This window comes from Mus musculus, chromosome 9 (assembly GCF_000001635.26).
Source record: "Mus musculus strain C57BL/6J chromosome 9, GRCm38.p6 C57BL/6J".
NCBI lineage: Eukaryota > Metazoa > Chordata > Mammalia > Rodentia > Muridae > Mus > Mus musculus.
Window position 1 is genome coordinate 104217054 of NC_000075.6, and position 16185 is coordinate 104233238.

Consider the following 16185-nt stretch of genomic DNA (forward strand, 5'->3'; position numbering starts at 1 on the left):
TTTGTCTTTCAAATTTTTTTTAAAGATTTAACTTTATTTTATGTGTATGAGTGTTTTGCTTGCATATCTATCTGTACAGCACACATTTGTACGACAGAGGGCAACAGATCCCTAGGAACTGAACTGAACACTGCTCTGAGCCACCACTTCTGTGCTGGGACTTGACCCATCTCCTCTGTGAGAAGAATCAGTGATCTCAAGCCCTGGGCGTCTCTTCAGCCCAGGGTTTTATCTTCTAAAGAACAGAAGGCTAAAGCACTGAGCCTGCAGAGGCAGCACCGTACGGCAGCGACTCCAGCAGAGGGAGGGACTTCTGTGGTCGTTCTCCCGTTAACTCTTCCATAGCAGATCCCTGCATAGCCTCAGTACCTCGAGCTCAGTGCCCCCAATGCCCAACATCAAGGAAAGCGACAGGAATAAAAAGCTGACTTTATGTCACAACAAATAAACAAGGTGTGAGTGCAGTATCTGGAGATGACAGTGTACGTTCGTTCTCAGGGTGACCTCTGCCCTCAAATTCTGAATAAAAATCTAAAACTATTATGAACCAGAGAATAAGAAGTTTCCCCTCAAAGACTGAATGGCAGTGATGTCAACTTCAATGAAAAGAATCAATCAACATTCCAGAAACTTTAAGATTTCAAAATGATTCTCTCACCTCTATTATTGCCTTCATAACCAATCCAGCTCCCTTCACAATCGCCATGGAAGGATGCTTTAAAAATGAAGGGGGAAAGATCAATGAATAAAAGAGAATTTTACTCTGACATGTTTAGGTGTTCCACGTAAGGAACAAACACTGTGCAAGGTGATAAGCCACAAAGTTAAGGAAAACAACTAACTAGGAAAACAGAATCAGGAAAAGATCCATCTCGGAATTTAGTTTTAAGCCTGTCAAGTTCATGACAGCTTAGCAAATAGGCAACACTAACATGAATAACATTATTATAATATAATTAGTAGCACTAAAATCATAAATATTTAAAATATGTATACATGTATATGAATACAATAAGCACTGCAGTACCATATAAAATAACAATGTTTTCCAGTGCTTATGAACAACCTGGCAAAAACTCACCTTGATTATGTAGACAATTGTAAAGAAAGTGAACTTTAAGCCTACCAAGGCAAAAAGCAAGCATTTCACTACATCTAAGCTAGCAAAGTATACACAACAATTGCCAATAGCATCAGAGTTCTACATAAAACACCAAGAAACCTGTGGGTTAAAAATCTGACATGGTCATGTTCAAGGTTCTGCTGTCACATGGAAGCATGCACGTATATACATACACATGTGCTCACACAATTTAATACACGGATCCAGCTGTGGATGGAGCTCAGTAGCACAGTGCTTGCCTGGAGCACAGGCAAGGCCCAGAATTACCGATCCTGAAGGGTAGGGAAGCAACAATTCTTAAGGGCGTCTTTCAGACAGTGCAGCCATTAGACAGGGACATGCAAGCTCACCTGAAAGAGTTTAAAAAGGGTTCTTCCATTGGAGGCTACCATCTCTAAGAGCATATCAAACTGCTGCCCTTCAGTTGTCTCACTATATGGAGCACAGAGGGCAAAGGTAAGGAAGTCCAAGAGTGAACTAATTACTAGGGCACCGGTCCCATGATCCTGAAAGAAAGCAGCACACTGTTCAGAAACGGACACAGGAGTTTCAGCGCCCAACACAGCAACTGCACGCTCCTTTCTTCATTCTGGGTGTCAGACAGAAACAATGACTTGAATTTTTCAAATGTTCATGATGCTTGAGTACTTATTTATTAGTTAATATAGTAACCCACTGTTTATTTTCTAAAGAACATAATTAAAATTCAAGATTAATTATTTAGCATAATTAAAACCTCAAGAGAATAACCCAAATTTTTCAAATGTGCATTCTAACTAAAGTTAATGTGCAACTGAGGGGGAGGAAGGTAGGGAGGGTAGAAGAAAGAGACAGACAGACAGACAGACAGAAAGGGAGAGGGAGGGGAGGAGAGGGATGAATCAATCAATCACAGGACCGCAGAGCTGGCTCAGCAGTTAAGGACATTTGCTGTGCTTCCAGCCATCCCGGGTTTGATCCCCAGCACCCACATGATGGGTAAGCTCAAAACTTCATTATTCCAGTTGCAGGGGATCTGCTGACCTCTTTTGGCCTCCACTGACACTGCACCCATGTGGCTCAGACATACAGGCAGGCAAAACACCCAAAACACATTTAATAAAAATGGGGAAAAAAAAGAAGCAATCTAACAATATGTGTAAAACTGTGGCAATTTGATTGTGTTTACAAAATTTCTATCTTCTAAGAAGTTCAATGCCTGAGGGACTGGTAGTCAGTTATGGTGAGACTGATTCTTAGAACAATTTATTTCACAACACTTTTTTTTTAAAGAAAAAAATCTAAAATATTGGCTGGGCAGTGGTGATGCACGCCTTTGATCCCAGTACTTAGGAGGCAGAGGCAGGCGGATTTCTGAGTTCGAGGCCAGCCTGGTCTACAGAGTGAGTTCCAGGACAGCCAGGGCTACACAGAGAAACCCTGTCTTAGGAAAAACAAACAAACAAACACACACACACCTGCAATATCCTTATAAAAGTCTGAAGGCACTTCTGGTACATTTCCTTAGCTAATATTATTAGCAATCTCCAATTACTATAATAGTTAATAAAGTTCAAGAGTATTTTGTTACTAGTGACAAAGATGAACTGTAACCATTTGAGGGTCAGGCACTGTGACAAAAACAAGTTTATACCACACTTCTAGGAAATCTCTGTATGACATCTCCCATGAAGAAAACATTAATTACAACCTACCACATGGGAATTAAATTTCTCCAATAAGTTTTCCAGAAACTTCTTTGAAGAGAGAAGAGAAGCTTTGTTTAGCTGCTCTTGTCTTAGGTCATAGTCATCATGCATAGGCTGTGGATTGAAGAGGGAAATTCGTAAGGCGTGTCCTGTGTCACAGAGAAGGCAGTCACAGACACATCTGCTCCACATGGAAGTGGCTAGAAACCACAGCTTTTGAATCCACGGTGGAAGGAAGCCTTGTGACGAGCAGCAGACACAGGTGACAGATTCTCGTGTCTCGTCAGAGTTCTCTCTCTCTCTCTCTCTCTCTCTCTCTCTCTCTCTCTCTCTCTCTCTCTCTCTCTCTGCCACAGGCCTTCTCACCAAAAGGAAAACAATTCCTCATCCCAAGGCCTTTATCATTTAAATTTGAAATGGTGAAACTTAGAATTTAAAAGCAAGTGCTAAAATTGGCAAAGCGGCAAATACCCTTTTTCCCCCTCAAAGCAACTGTCCTTTGACTGTGGATGCCTGCATGGTGGTCAGAGCCGAGCTCAGATCCTAACCTGAGCAGAGGGAAGCAGGTGTTACCTGAGAGTCAATGTGTTCCTGTAAAACCCGCCTGCTGGAACTAACTGTAGCCTGTCCTGTACATAGTCAACGCGTAAACTCAGTTGTTTCACAAAATTTATGCTCTAGTTTAATTCTTTAACAGAATTATTTGGAATAGTTGAGATAATAAACTTTAATTCTTTTTGGGGAATGTATACAAGGTGCTACACATGGGATTATGTATGTTTGTCCTCCATCACTAAGACTGCCTATAAAGCTTTACATACAGAACAATCCCAGATAGTACACGAAACCCTGAGATAAATGAGGGACTTGGAAGTGCTGAATAGCTGTCACTCCCTCCACACTGTGTCACTCAGCTTTCATGTGCCACTTCCTCAGCCAGTCAGTACCCCAGCTCCCCATCTCTTTCTCTGCATGGCAAATGGGTCTACAGGCTCCAACTGTTCTCTCCCCTCCATGTTCTACCAGAGTGGGTTTTCTAAAAGTGAAATCTAGTCATGTGACTGCTCCCTTGTCGAAAAATCTTTCAGTTAATGTCATAAAAAGGACAAGCCCAGTCTTTGTTCTGACGGAGGCTTTACGTGACCATTTCTGCATATGCCTCTAGCTTCACGTCCCAATTACCCACCCTTGCCATCCCACACACCTACAATCACTGCCTGCTTATCATGCATGTTTTTGGACATGCCATCTTCCATGCTAGGCAAAGCCTATCCAGAACTGAAAGATCCCTGCTCAAGGTTTGAAATGCACACACCGAGACTAAGTGCAGAGCCTCAGGGGTGCCATGGGCTCCGCCTCACACTCACATGTGAGACTACCTGCCAACAGTTTGGATGGAAGGAACTGCACACAAAACACCAGTTAGTACACAGGATGTGCTAACTGAAGAAACAAATGGCCATGAGAACAATTTAGGAAATGCACAACTATGGATTCCTGGGAAGGAAAGCCTGCAGTCCACCTAAGAAGAGTACTCACACACATGAGGGCACAGAGCATATCCACAGCCGCATGGATGACTCCGTTGTTGCTTCTCTTGAGTGCTTTCACTACCTTCATTCCTAGGCGCTCCCGAAACCTTTCACAACAAACACCAAGTACAGGACAGAATGTCATACTTTTTTATTAAAAGTACAGGTCATCTTAAGTTTCCACAGTGGCATGGTATCAGTTACATGCTCAAAATCCCACCTCTGGAATGCACTTTCCTAACCTTATCTGCTTTACCAGGAAACCTTTTTAGTGTTAATGAAAGCACAAATAATTAATTGAATCCATGAACACAGAAGTCAGTATATTACCAGTGATTACAGAGCCAATATCCCACATCAGCCCAATCTAACTTCCTTTTTTACTGCTCAAGGATAAAAACTACTAAACCATCACATAGAAGAGATTTATCCCACATAAAAGAAATAAATTATTCAGTTTTTTTTTGTTTGTTTGTTTGTTTGTTTTTTTTTTTTTCGAGACAGGGTTTCTCTGTGTAGCCCTGGCTGTCCTGGAACTCACTTTGTAGACCAGGCTGGCCTCGAACTCAGCAATCTGCCTGCTTCTGCCTCCCAAGTGCTGGTATTAAAGGCGTGCACCACCATTGCCCGGCAGTATTTTCTATTTTTTTTTTTTTTTTTTATTTATTTTTTTTTTCCATTTTTTATTAGGTATTTAGCTCATTTACATTTCCAATGCTATACCAAAAGTCCCCCTTACCCACCCACCCCCACTCCCCTACCCACCCACTCCCCCCCTTTGGCCCTGGCGTTCCCCTGTACCGGGGCACACAAAGTCTGCGTGTCCAATGGGCCTCTCTTTCCAGTGATGGCCGACTAGGCCATCTTTTGATACATATGCAGCTAGAGTCAAGAGCTCAGGGGTACTGGTTAGTTCATAATGTTGTTCCACCTATAGGGTTGAAGATCCCTTTAGCTCCTTGGGTACTTTCTCTAGCTCCTCCATTGGGAGCCCTGTGATCCATCCATTAGCTGACTGTGAGCATCCACTTCTGTGTTTGCTAGGCCCCGGCATAGTCTCACAAGAGACAGCTACATCTGGGTCCTTTCGATAAAATCTTGCTAGTATATGCAATGGTGTCAGCGTTTGGATGCTGATTATGGGGTGGATCCCTGGATATGGCAGTCTCTACATGGTCCATCCTTTCATCTCAGCTCCAAACTTTGTTTCTGTAACTCCTTCCATGGGTGTTTTGTTCCCACTTCTAAGGAGGGGCATAGTGTCCACACTTCAGTCTTCATTTTTCTTGAGTTTCATGTGTTTAGGAAATTGTATCTTATATCGTGGGTATCCTAGGTTTTGGGCTAGTATCCACTTATCAGTGAGTACATATTGTGTGAGTTCCTTTGTGATTGTGTTACCTCACTCAGGATGATGCTCTCCAGGTCCATCCATTTGGCTAGGAATTTCATAAATTCATTCTTTTTAATAGCTGAGTAGTACTCCATTGTGTAGATGTACCACATTTTCTGTATCCATTCCTCTGTTGAGGGGCATCTGGGTTCTTTCCAGTTTCTGGCTATTATAAATAAGGCTGCTATGAACATAGTGGAGCATGCGTCCTTCTTACCAGTTGGGGCTTCTTCTGGATATATGCCCAGGAGAGGTATTGCTGGATCCTCCGGTAGTACTATGTCCAATTTTCTGAGGAACCGCCAGACTGATTTCCAGAGTGGTTGTACAAGCCTGCAATCCCACCAACAATGGAGGAGTGTTCCTCTTTCTCCACATCCTCGCCAGCATCTGCTGTCACCTGAATTTTTGATCTTAGACATTCTCACTGGTGTGAGGTGGAATCTCAGGGTTGTTTTGATTTGCATTTCCCTGATGATTAAGGATGTTGAACATTTTTTCAGGTGCTTCTCTGCCATTCGGTATTCCTCAGGTGAGAATTCTTTGTTCAGTTCTGAGCCCCATTTTTTTAAGGGGGTTATTTGATTTTCTGAGGTCCACCTTCTTGAGTTCTTTATATATGTTGGATATTAGTCCCCTATCTGATTTAGGATAGGTAAAGATCCTTTCCCAGTCTGTTGGTGGTCTTTTTGTCTTATAGACAGTGTCTTTTGCCTTGCAGAAACTTTGGAGTTTCATTAGGTCCCATTTGTCAATTCTCGATCTTACAGCACAAGCCATTGCTGTTCTGTTCAGGAATTTTTCCCCTGTGCCCATATCTTCAAGGCTTTTCCCCACTTTCTCCTCTATAAGTTTCAGTGTCTCTGGTTTTATGTGAAGTTCCTTGATCCACTTAGATTTGACCTTAGTACAAGGAGATAAGTATGGATCGATTTGCATTCTTCTACATGATAACAACCAGTTGTGCCAGCACCAATTGTTGAAAATGCTGTCTTTCTTCCACTGGATGGTTTTGGCTCCCTTGTCGAAGATCAAGTGACCATAGGTGTGTGGGTTCATTTCTGGGTCTTCAATTCTATTCCATTGGTCCACTTGTCTGTCTCTATACCAGTACCATGCAGTTTTTATCACAATTGCTCTGTAGTAAAGCTTTAGGTCAGGCATGGTGATTCCACCAGAGGTTCTTTTATCCTTGAGAAGAGTTTTTGCTATCCTCGGTTTTTTGTTATTCCAGATGAATTTGCCAATTGCTCCTTCTAATTCGTTGAAGAATTGAGTTGGAATTTTAATGGGGATTGCATTGAATCTGTAGATTGCTTTTGGCAAGATAGCCATTTTTACAATGTTGGTCCTGCCAATCCATGAGCATGGGAGATCTTTCCATCTTCTGAGATCTTCTTTAATTTCTTTCTTCAGGGTCTTGAAGTTTTTATCATACAGATCTTTCACTTCCTTCGTTAGAGTCACGCCTAGATATTTTATATTATTTGTGGCTATTGAGAAGGGTGTTGTTTCCCTAATTTCTTTCTCAGCCTGTTTATTCTTTGTGTAGAGAAAGGCCATTGACTTGTTTGAGTTAATTTTATATCCAGCTACTTCACCGAAGCTGTTTATCAGGTTTAGGAGTTCTCTGTTGGAATTTTTAGGGTCACTTATATATACTATCATATCATCTGCAAAAAGTGATATTTTGACTTCCTCTTTTCCAATTTGTATCCCCTTGATCTCCTTTTGTTGTCGAATTGCTCTGGCTAATACTTCAAGTACTATGTTGAAAAGGTAGGGAGAAAGTGGGCAGCCTTGTCTAGTCCCTGATTTTAGTGGGATTGCTTCCAGCTTCTCTCCATTTACTTTGATGTTGGCTACTGGTTTGCTGTAGATTGCTTTTATCATGTTTAGGTATTGGCCTTGAATTCCTGATCTTTCCAGAACTTTTATCATGAATGGGTGTTGGATCTTGTCAAATGCTTTTTCTGCATCTAACGAGATGATCATGTGGTTTTTGTCTTTGAGTTTGTTTATATAATGGATTACATTGATGGATTTTCGTATATTAAACCATCCCTGCATCCCTGGAATAAAACCTACTTGGTCAGGATGGATGATTGCTTTAATGTGTTCTTGGATTCGGTTAGCGAGAATTTTATTAAGGATTTTTGCATCGATGTTCATAAGAGAAATTGGTCTGAAGTTCTCTATCTTTGTTGGATCTTTCTGTGGTTTAGGTATCAGAGTAATAGTGGCTTCATAAAATGAGTTGGGTAGAATACCTTCTACTTCTATCTTGTGAAAAAGTTTGTGCAGAACTGGAGTTAGATCTTCTTTGAAGGTCTGATAGAACTCTGCACTAAACCCGTCTGGTCCTGGGCTTTTTTTGGCTGGGAGACTATTAATAACTGCTTCTATTTCTTTAGGGGATATGGGACTGTTTAGAAGGTCAACTTGATCCTGATTCAACTTTGGTACCTGGTATCTGTCCAGAAATTTGTCCATTTCGTCCAGGTTTTCCAGTTTTGTTGAGTATAGCCTTTTGTAGAAGGATCTGATGGTGTTTTGGATTTCTTCAGGATCTGTTGTTATGTCTCCCTTTTCATTTCTGATTTTGTTAATTAGGATTTTGTCCCTGTGCCCTTTAGTGAGTCTGGCTAAGGGTTTATCTATCTTGTTGATTTTCTCAAAGAACCAACTCCTCGTTTGGTTAATTCTTTGAATAGTTCTTCTTGTTTCCACTTGGTTGATTTCACCCCTGAGTTTGATTATTTCCTGCCGTCTACTCCTCTTGGGTGAATTTGCTTCCTTTTTTTCTAGAGCTTTTAGATGTGTTGTCAAGCTGCTAGTATGTGCTCTCTCCCGTTTTTTCTTGAAGGCACTCATAGCTATGAGTTTCCCTCTTAGAAATGCTTTCATTGTGTCCCAAAGGTTTGGGTACGTTGTGGCTTCATTTTCATTAAACTCTAAAAAGTCTTTAATTTCTTTCTTTATTCCTTCCTTGACCAAGGTATCATTGAGAAGAGTGTTGTTCAGTTTCCATGTGAATGTTGGCTTTCTGTTATTTATTTTGTTATTGAAGATCAGCCTTAGTGCATGGTGATCTGATAGGATACATGGGACAATTTCAATATTTTTGAATCTGTTGAGGCCTGATTTGTGACTTATTATGTGGTCAATTTTGGAGAAGGTACCATGAGGTGCTGAGAAGAAGGTATATCCTTTTGTTTTAGGGAAAAATGTTCTGTAGATATCTGTCAGATCCATTTGTTTCATCACTTCTGTTAGTTTCAGTGTGTCCCTGTTTAGTTTCTGTTTCCATGATCTGTCCATTGGTGAAAGTGGTGTGTTGAAGTCTCCCACTATTATTGTGTGAGGCGCAATGTGTGCTTTGAGCTTTACTAAAGTTTCTTTAGTGAATGTGGCTGCTCTTGTATTTGGACCATAGATATTCAGAATTGAGAGTTCCTCTTGGAGGATTTTACCTTTGATGAGAATGAAGTGTCCCTCCTTGTCTTTTTTGATGACTTTGGGTTGGAAGTCAATCTTATCAGATATTAGGATGGCTACTCCTGCTTGTTTCTTCATACCATTTGCTTGGAAAATTGTTTTCCAGCCTTTTATTCTGAGGTAGTGTCTATCTTTTTCTCTGAGATGAGTTTCCTGTAAGCAGCAAAATGTTGGGTCTTGTTTGTGTAGCCAGTTTGTTAGTCTATGTCTTTTTATTGGCGAGTTGAGACCATTGATGTTAAGAGATATTAAGGAAAAGTAATTGTTGCTTCCTGTTATTTTAGTTGTTAAAGGTGGCATTCTGTTCTTGTGGCTGTCTTCTTTTAGGTTTGTTGAGGGATTACCTTCTTGTTTTTTCTAGGGCATTGTTCCCGTTCTTGTATTGGTTTTTTTCTGTTATTATCCTTTGAAGGGCTGGATTCGTGGAGAGATAATGCGTGAATTTGGTTTTGTCGTGGAATACTTTGGTTTCTCCCTCTATGATAATTGAGAGTTTGGCTGGGTATAGTAGCCTGGGCTGCAGTTTGTGTTCTCTTAGTGTCTGTATAACATCTGTCCAGGCTCTTCTGGCTTTCATAGTCTCTGGTGAAAAATCTGGTGTAATTCTGATAGGCTTGCCTTTATATGTTACTTGACCTTTTTCCCTTACTGCTTTTAGTATTCTATCTTTATTTAGTGCATTTGATGTTCTGATTATTATGTGTCGGGAGGAATTTCTTTTCTGGTCCAGTCTATTTGGAGTTCTGTAGGCTTCTTGTATGTTCATATGCATCTCATTCTTTAGATTTGGGAAGTTTTCTTCAATAATTTTGTTGAAGATGTTTGCTGGACCTTTGAGTTGAAAATCTTCATTCTCATCCACTCCTATTATCCGTACGTTTGGTCTTCTTATTGTGTCCTGGATTTCCTGGATATTTTGAGTTAGGATCTTTTTGCATTTTCCATTTTCTTTGATTGTTGTGCCGATGTTCTCTATGGAATCTTCTGCACCTGAGATTCTCTCTTCCATCTCTTGTATTCTGTTGCTGATGCTCAAATCTATGGTTCCAGATTTCTTTCCTAGGGTTTCTATCTCTAGTGTTGCCTCGCTTTGAGTTTTCTTTATTGTGTCTACTTCCCTTTTTAGGTCTAGTATGGTTTTGTTCATTTCCATCACCTGTTTGTATGTTTTTTCCTCTTTTTCTGTAAGGACTTCTACCTGTTTGATTGTGTTTTCCTGTTTTTCTTTAAGGACTTGTAACTCTTTAGCAGTGTTCTCCTGTATTTCTTTAAGTGATTTATTAAAGTCCTTCTTGATGTCCTCTACCATCATCATGAGATATGCTTTTAAATCTAGGTCTAGGTTCTCAGGTGTGTTGGGGTTCCCTGGACTGGGCGAAGTGGGTGTGCTGGGTTCTGGTGATGGTGAGTGGTCTTGGTTCCTGTTAGTAAGATTCCTCCGTTTACCTTTCGCCATCTGGTAATCTCTGGAGTTAGTAGTTATAGTTGACTCTGTTTAGAGATTGTTCTTCTGGTGATTCTGTTACCGTCTATCAGCAGACCTGGGAGACAGATTCTCTCCTCTGAGTTTCAGTGCTCAGAGCACTCTCTGCTGGCAAGCTCTCTTACAGGGAAGGTGCGCAGATATCTTGTATTTGGACCTCCTCCTGGCCGAAGAAGAAGGCCCAAAACAGGACCTTTCTCAGACACTGTGTTGCTTTGGCAGTTCCCAGGTGGTACAGACTCTCACCTAAGCAGACTAAATTCCTAAGTTCCTTGGAGTCCCGGGACCAAGATGGCGACCGCTGCTGCTGTGGCTTAGGTCGCCTCCCCAGCCGGGTGGGCACCTGTCCTCCGGTCCGGAAGGTGGCCGGCTGTCCCCGGCCCACACAGGGTGCTGCCTCAGCGCCTCTGTGCTTCTGCCTGTTCCAGAAGCTGTCAGGTTCTCTGGCGCACCCTCTCACCTGTTCAGACTAATTTCCTAAGTTCGGCGGGTCTCGGACCAAGATCAGTATTTTCTATTTTTAAGTTGTTCAAAATCTTTACATAAAGCTAGGTTCTAAAAGCAACATGCATTTTTTTTTTTTAATAGTCATGGAGATTAAACCCAGAGCCCTGGACATGCGGCAGCAAGCCCTCTACCAAGGCTAACTTACTTTGGAAGCTGAGTGAAGGCCAGGAAACCAGCTTTGGAGGCTACAAGCCTCCTCACAGCTTGGAACTGGCTCTCAAGTTCTGCATTTGAGGCTACAACATCCCCCTCTTGAGACAACAGTGCTGTTATTGCATTATTGATTAGCTTTTCCTTGTTTTCTGAGAAGAGACCCTAGGGTAAACAAAGAGTAATTATTTGAGGTACGGTTCCATAGCAAAAGCTAGTGACAATGAGCAGAGGACAACACAACTTATCTTACATCCTGTGTTACTGCATGCAGCACTCCACTGTAGGAAATGTTAGCGTTGAACCTGAATACAGCATCTGCAAAGTTGCCATCTGCAAAGAGATGAGAAGGTTCGAGGGGGAGATTTAAAGCTTTGTATTCCCAGTTTTTAAACTACTGTCTTGTTGGGTGTGTGGAAATACAATTATATTAAAGCAAGTACTTACTAGGAGGTGCAGCCAGGAATCTGAGGTGAAGGCTCTCGACTTCCTCGTCTATAGGCATGCTGAGTAACCCCCATCGCTGGCCTTTGTGGGTCGGTGCCATCTTAACACAAACATCTCTGTTACCAGAGGCTCTTACTCCATCCAGCAAGCTTGCTAACAAGGAATCTCTAAGCAAAGCCAAAAGTATAAAGTTTTAGGTTTGGTATTTAAAGAGACCTTGGATCTAGAGTGCAGCACAGGCCTTTCTGCAGGTAATGTGCTAGGGGATTTCTTGGGGTCCAGGGTTTCAGTGGGGTTAAGTTCCAGGCTCAGAGCGGCCCTCTGCCCTGCTACTGCTGTATGACTTGCTGTGAGGAACATAAACTATGGCTTCTGTGCTTCTTGGTTTAGCTGGTCTACAGGTTATCTATCTTTAGTAGCTTTCCTTGGGCCTAAATTACAAATCACAAAACACACTCCAGTAAAATCTTTCACAGTTTTGTATAAATTAAAACAGTTGGACAATCATCATAATCCAGCTTATACATATTCTGACCACCACAAAAAGTGCCTCTGGATCTATTTGGAAACACCCAATCGCTGATGTAACACATCTACTTTTGATTTTGTTTTAAAACGTCCAAAGAGCAGAACCATAGAGCATGTAGTATCACGTCTTGTTCATTATCTGCTTTCATGGTTCACCCACGATGCTTCATGGTTCACCCATGATGCTATATGTATTAGTGCCCAGGGTCTGCACTGCTGCAGAGCCACACACTGTGTGGAAACATGACATTATGGGCGCCCACTCAAACTCATGATATATGCAATCTTCCTAGGTTTTGTCAATTCTGAAGTGTTACCATGACTATAAGTGTTTCTGCTAAGATGGTCACCTTGCCAATACCAGAATCACCGACGAGACAAGCCTCATCTGGATTACATCTGTTTCTGGATGTGCATATGAACACACACCAGGTTAACTGGGGTCATTTAAAATATGCAGCAATGTCTTCTCCCAAATTAAATACTTTCAAAGCTCCAGATTATCTTTGATTTTATCCTTCATTGACCAATTTATTTGCTCTGCACATCCTATGATCTCAAAATTATAAAATAAAAAGACACACACACACAGGTAACCTAACCCTACCTTTCTGTTGAAGAGTATTTCCGAACTTGCCCTTTTATAAACTCAATGGTAAAAAGTTGTGGGTTTTCTGAGTCACAAACCAATGCAAATACCTAAGAAAAACAAAATCCAAATAAAAAGTTTACCCAACCCCCTAAATGTTTAGCTTTATAGTATTTCATTGTAAAAACCAAATATCATTTTTTTTTCTTGTAAAGTCATTACTCACAAAATGTAACCTGCTTATAATATCAAAATTTAAGAATCATTTAAAAGTTTCATATGCAACTATGGAAATAAATATTCCATTCTTTGTATATTAGAAAGGTAATGTTTATAGTTGCCATCATCTTAAAACTAGTAAATAAAAGATTAATAATTAAACACAGATCATGCCTGTTTCTCATCCACTTTTGCTGTTGTAGCTGATTTTTCAGACAGGGTTTCATGTAGACCAGGCTAGCCTTGGACTTGATATGAAGATGGCTTAGAACTCCTGATCCCCGGCATCAGCCCCCTCAAGTGCTAAGCTCACCAGTGTGAGTTACCATGCCAGCCTGTTTTGCATTCCTTAGAAACCAGTAAATATTAAAATAGGAATTCAAGTTTATCAATAGGAAGCTGGCTACTTAAGCGGAGTGGGCTTACTCACTTCTCCCAGGGGCTTCAATGTTGCAATGTTGTAGGTTGCTGGATCTCGCTCCACTAAGCATGTTTCTGTGACCGCCAGAACTCTTTTCACAGGTTCCTTCAAACAGTAAAATGAAAATGTGTTTAAAAGTTATTAAAGAAAGCTGCCAAAACATTAGAACGATTTTTTATACTCAACACACATCTCTTACCGAATGTCGAGGAGATATTTTTTGGACCACAAACTCTGCCAAAGATGTGATAGATTCATCAGTGCTGTATTTCCCAAAACGAAGATTCAAATATTGCTCAAATTCCAGTGGCTCTTTCCTGATCCGCAGGGAGATACCTATGTAGTTGCCAGCGTGTTCTATTGCACTTTTAATGATCTCTTCTCTTTGCTCTGACGAAAATAAATGCTGCACAGATTTTTAAATTTCTATGTCAGGAATCAAACAACTAAAACATGACCATATTTACTTAACACATATGAACAAGATTAATATAACAATTTTAAGAATAAAGGCAACAGAATATACTGGGGAAACAAACAGTATATTGTAGTTAAAAGGCAAATACTAAATTTAAAGAACACAATAGTTTGCAATAGGAAGCCATAAGCCAACTCAGCCAGCAGGCATTATCCCGTAACTTCCCAGAGTCTGGTTATCAATTACCACTCGTACCAAACAGCATGCCACCTTCTAAAGAAGAACCCCAAGCCTATGAAGGCGGGTGGGCATTGTGGGGTAGCATTTCATTTCAATCAAGGCAGCTCTGCGTTGAACTATTTTAGACAATGGTTTTCTTGCAAAAATATGTTAAAGAATATGTGAATATGTATACTCATTAGGCACTGCTGCCTACATTGACCAACAGTCAATGCTGTGCTACACAGCTAAGGAAAAAGATCTGCACTGGGTGCCTGGAGACCGGAATTGCATTATTTACATTGAAAGGGGCAGGGTGGAAATGACCAACTAAGATTTTTATTTTGGCCAGAAAAGAAAGTTATACAGCTCTTTTTGCTGAGAAACCCTGGTCTAATCCTACCAACTGAGCAGTCACCATAGACACAAAGGAATTAAAGATTGGCTAACTAAATCTGTTATGATATTATATTTGGAGTGAATGTTTCATTTTGGTTAGTAGCTTTTACAAAACTATAGAACAATTCAGTGCTCCCCCTCAGTATATGAGGTGTGAGTCCAGGACCTCTATATCTGCAGATGCTCAAGTCCCTGAAGTGGTATCTACATGTTCTTTGTACACTTTAAACCACCTCTGAATCCTTACAATACTAAGTACAAGTGTTACACTACATTAGTATACTGTATTGTTTAGGGAATGGCCACTGAAAAGTTCTACCAATGTTTAGTGCAGGTACAAACTTTTCCTTAATATTCTGATCCCTAGCTGATGAGTGGATAGAGAAACCATGGATATTGAGTTAACTGTACTTAGGAGATAATCTACATGAACTCTTCTTCCTATCATTAAGCAATAAAACGTGCTGGCAAAAAAGGAATGTCCTAACAGATATTGCTCCACCATACAGCCTGGCTGGGTAACTGTGACAGGCGGTCACGTGGCTGAATTAGGCACACTTCCCATCAAGAGGTCAATCACAGTGAAGGTCTGCAGTCCAGGGAGGAGGCAGCATTTGGACAGGAGACCTTAAGTTACTTTAAAATGGGGGAAAGCAAGCTTTTTTCTTTGGATTTTCATGTTTTGTGTCTACACTCAGATGTAAGAAAATATTCACCCTGTGTGTTCCAGATGAGGGAAACCAGGATTGTATCCATCAACACAGAAAGCCTAAGGCCGAAAGGGCTGAGAGCAAACTGCATGTTATAAATCAGATTGTCTGCATGCCCATCGCTGTGTTTGCTCTCCTTTGGCCACCATCTAGCATCTCATGCATCTAGGTGATCTGTACCTGCTTTGCTCTGCTCTGCTCCCTTGGGGTATTGCATCCACAGAACACTAAACTTTGGGAACATGCTTCCTAGACACTGAGATGGCTACAGGAGCTAAGGCTGTAGGCTGGCCTTTCCGATGATTATGGACACGTGTGCGTGCTTACATGGGAGGCTGCCAGCTTAACCTTTATCAAGGGAGGAGACTCTACAAAGATGATCCTATCCACATCACTGTGCAATAAACAGGATTTCAGCATCTTACACAGGGTCTGCTGTCTCCCCTTTGCTTATTAACTCAAAATTACAAAACAAAACCATGCTGCCGGCTCCAGACCTGAAGTGTCAATGCACACTCACATTTCATAGTATAAACAGCACAACAGAGGACAGTCCCTAGAACTAAGACTTCTAAATTACATTTTTCAAAGAAAGCTTAGAAACTTTCAGGTATGACACGATGCTGGTAGAAACTACAGCCCCATTCATGGAACGATACTCAGTAGTGTTCGGTGTGGAGCATCTTAGATAAATCACCTCCCCCAAGTCATCAGGCAGGTACATGTGCACGCGCGCACATATGTACTCCACATAATGTGCATAGTATTCTCATTTTAGAGACAGCAAAGGGACTAACCTTAGATATCTGTGACACCACAGCCTGCCAGACTCTTAATACCATACTTCCTCCCAGAAGACAC

The 16185-nt window shown here is 41.1% G+C and overlaps 1 protein-coding gene across 3 annotated transcripts in view; it reads right to left on the reverse strand.

Moving 5' to 3' along the window:
* Positions 1–16185, reverse strand: part of Dnajc13 (DnaJ heat shock protein family (Hsp40) member C13) — a 112012-nt gene that overhangs the window by 65457 nt on the left and 30370 nt on the right. For all 3 annotated transcript variants that reach the window (XR_871081.3, NM_001163026.1, NM_001359740.1), the window contains exons 7-16: positions 13778–13984; positions 13588–13683; positions 12957–13048; positions 11822–11988; positions 11628–11707; positions 11370–11539; positions 4351–4450; positions 2818–2925; positions 1474–1629; positions 659–715 (exon numbers count right to left, since the gene is read on the reverse strand). Coding sequence is in view for 2 of the 3 variants with exons in the window: in NM_001163026.1 (NP_001156498.1) it covers positions 659–715; positions 1474–1629; positions 2818–2925; positions 4351–4450; positions 11370–11539; positions 11628–11707; positions 11822–11988; positions 12957–13048; positions 13588–13683; positions 13778–13984 (1233 nt within the window). In the remaining variant the exon portion in view is untranslated. The remainder of the gene's footprint in view (positions 1–658; positions 716–1473; positions 1630–2817; positions 2926–4350; positions 4451–11369; positions 11540–11627; positions 11708–11821; positions 11989–12956; positions 13049–13587; positions 13684–13777; positions 13985–16185) is intronic.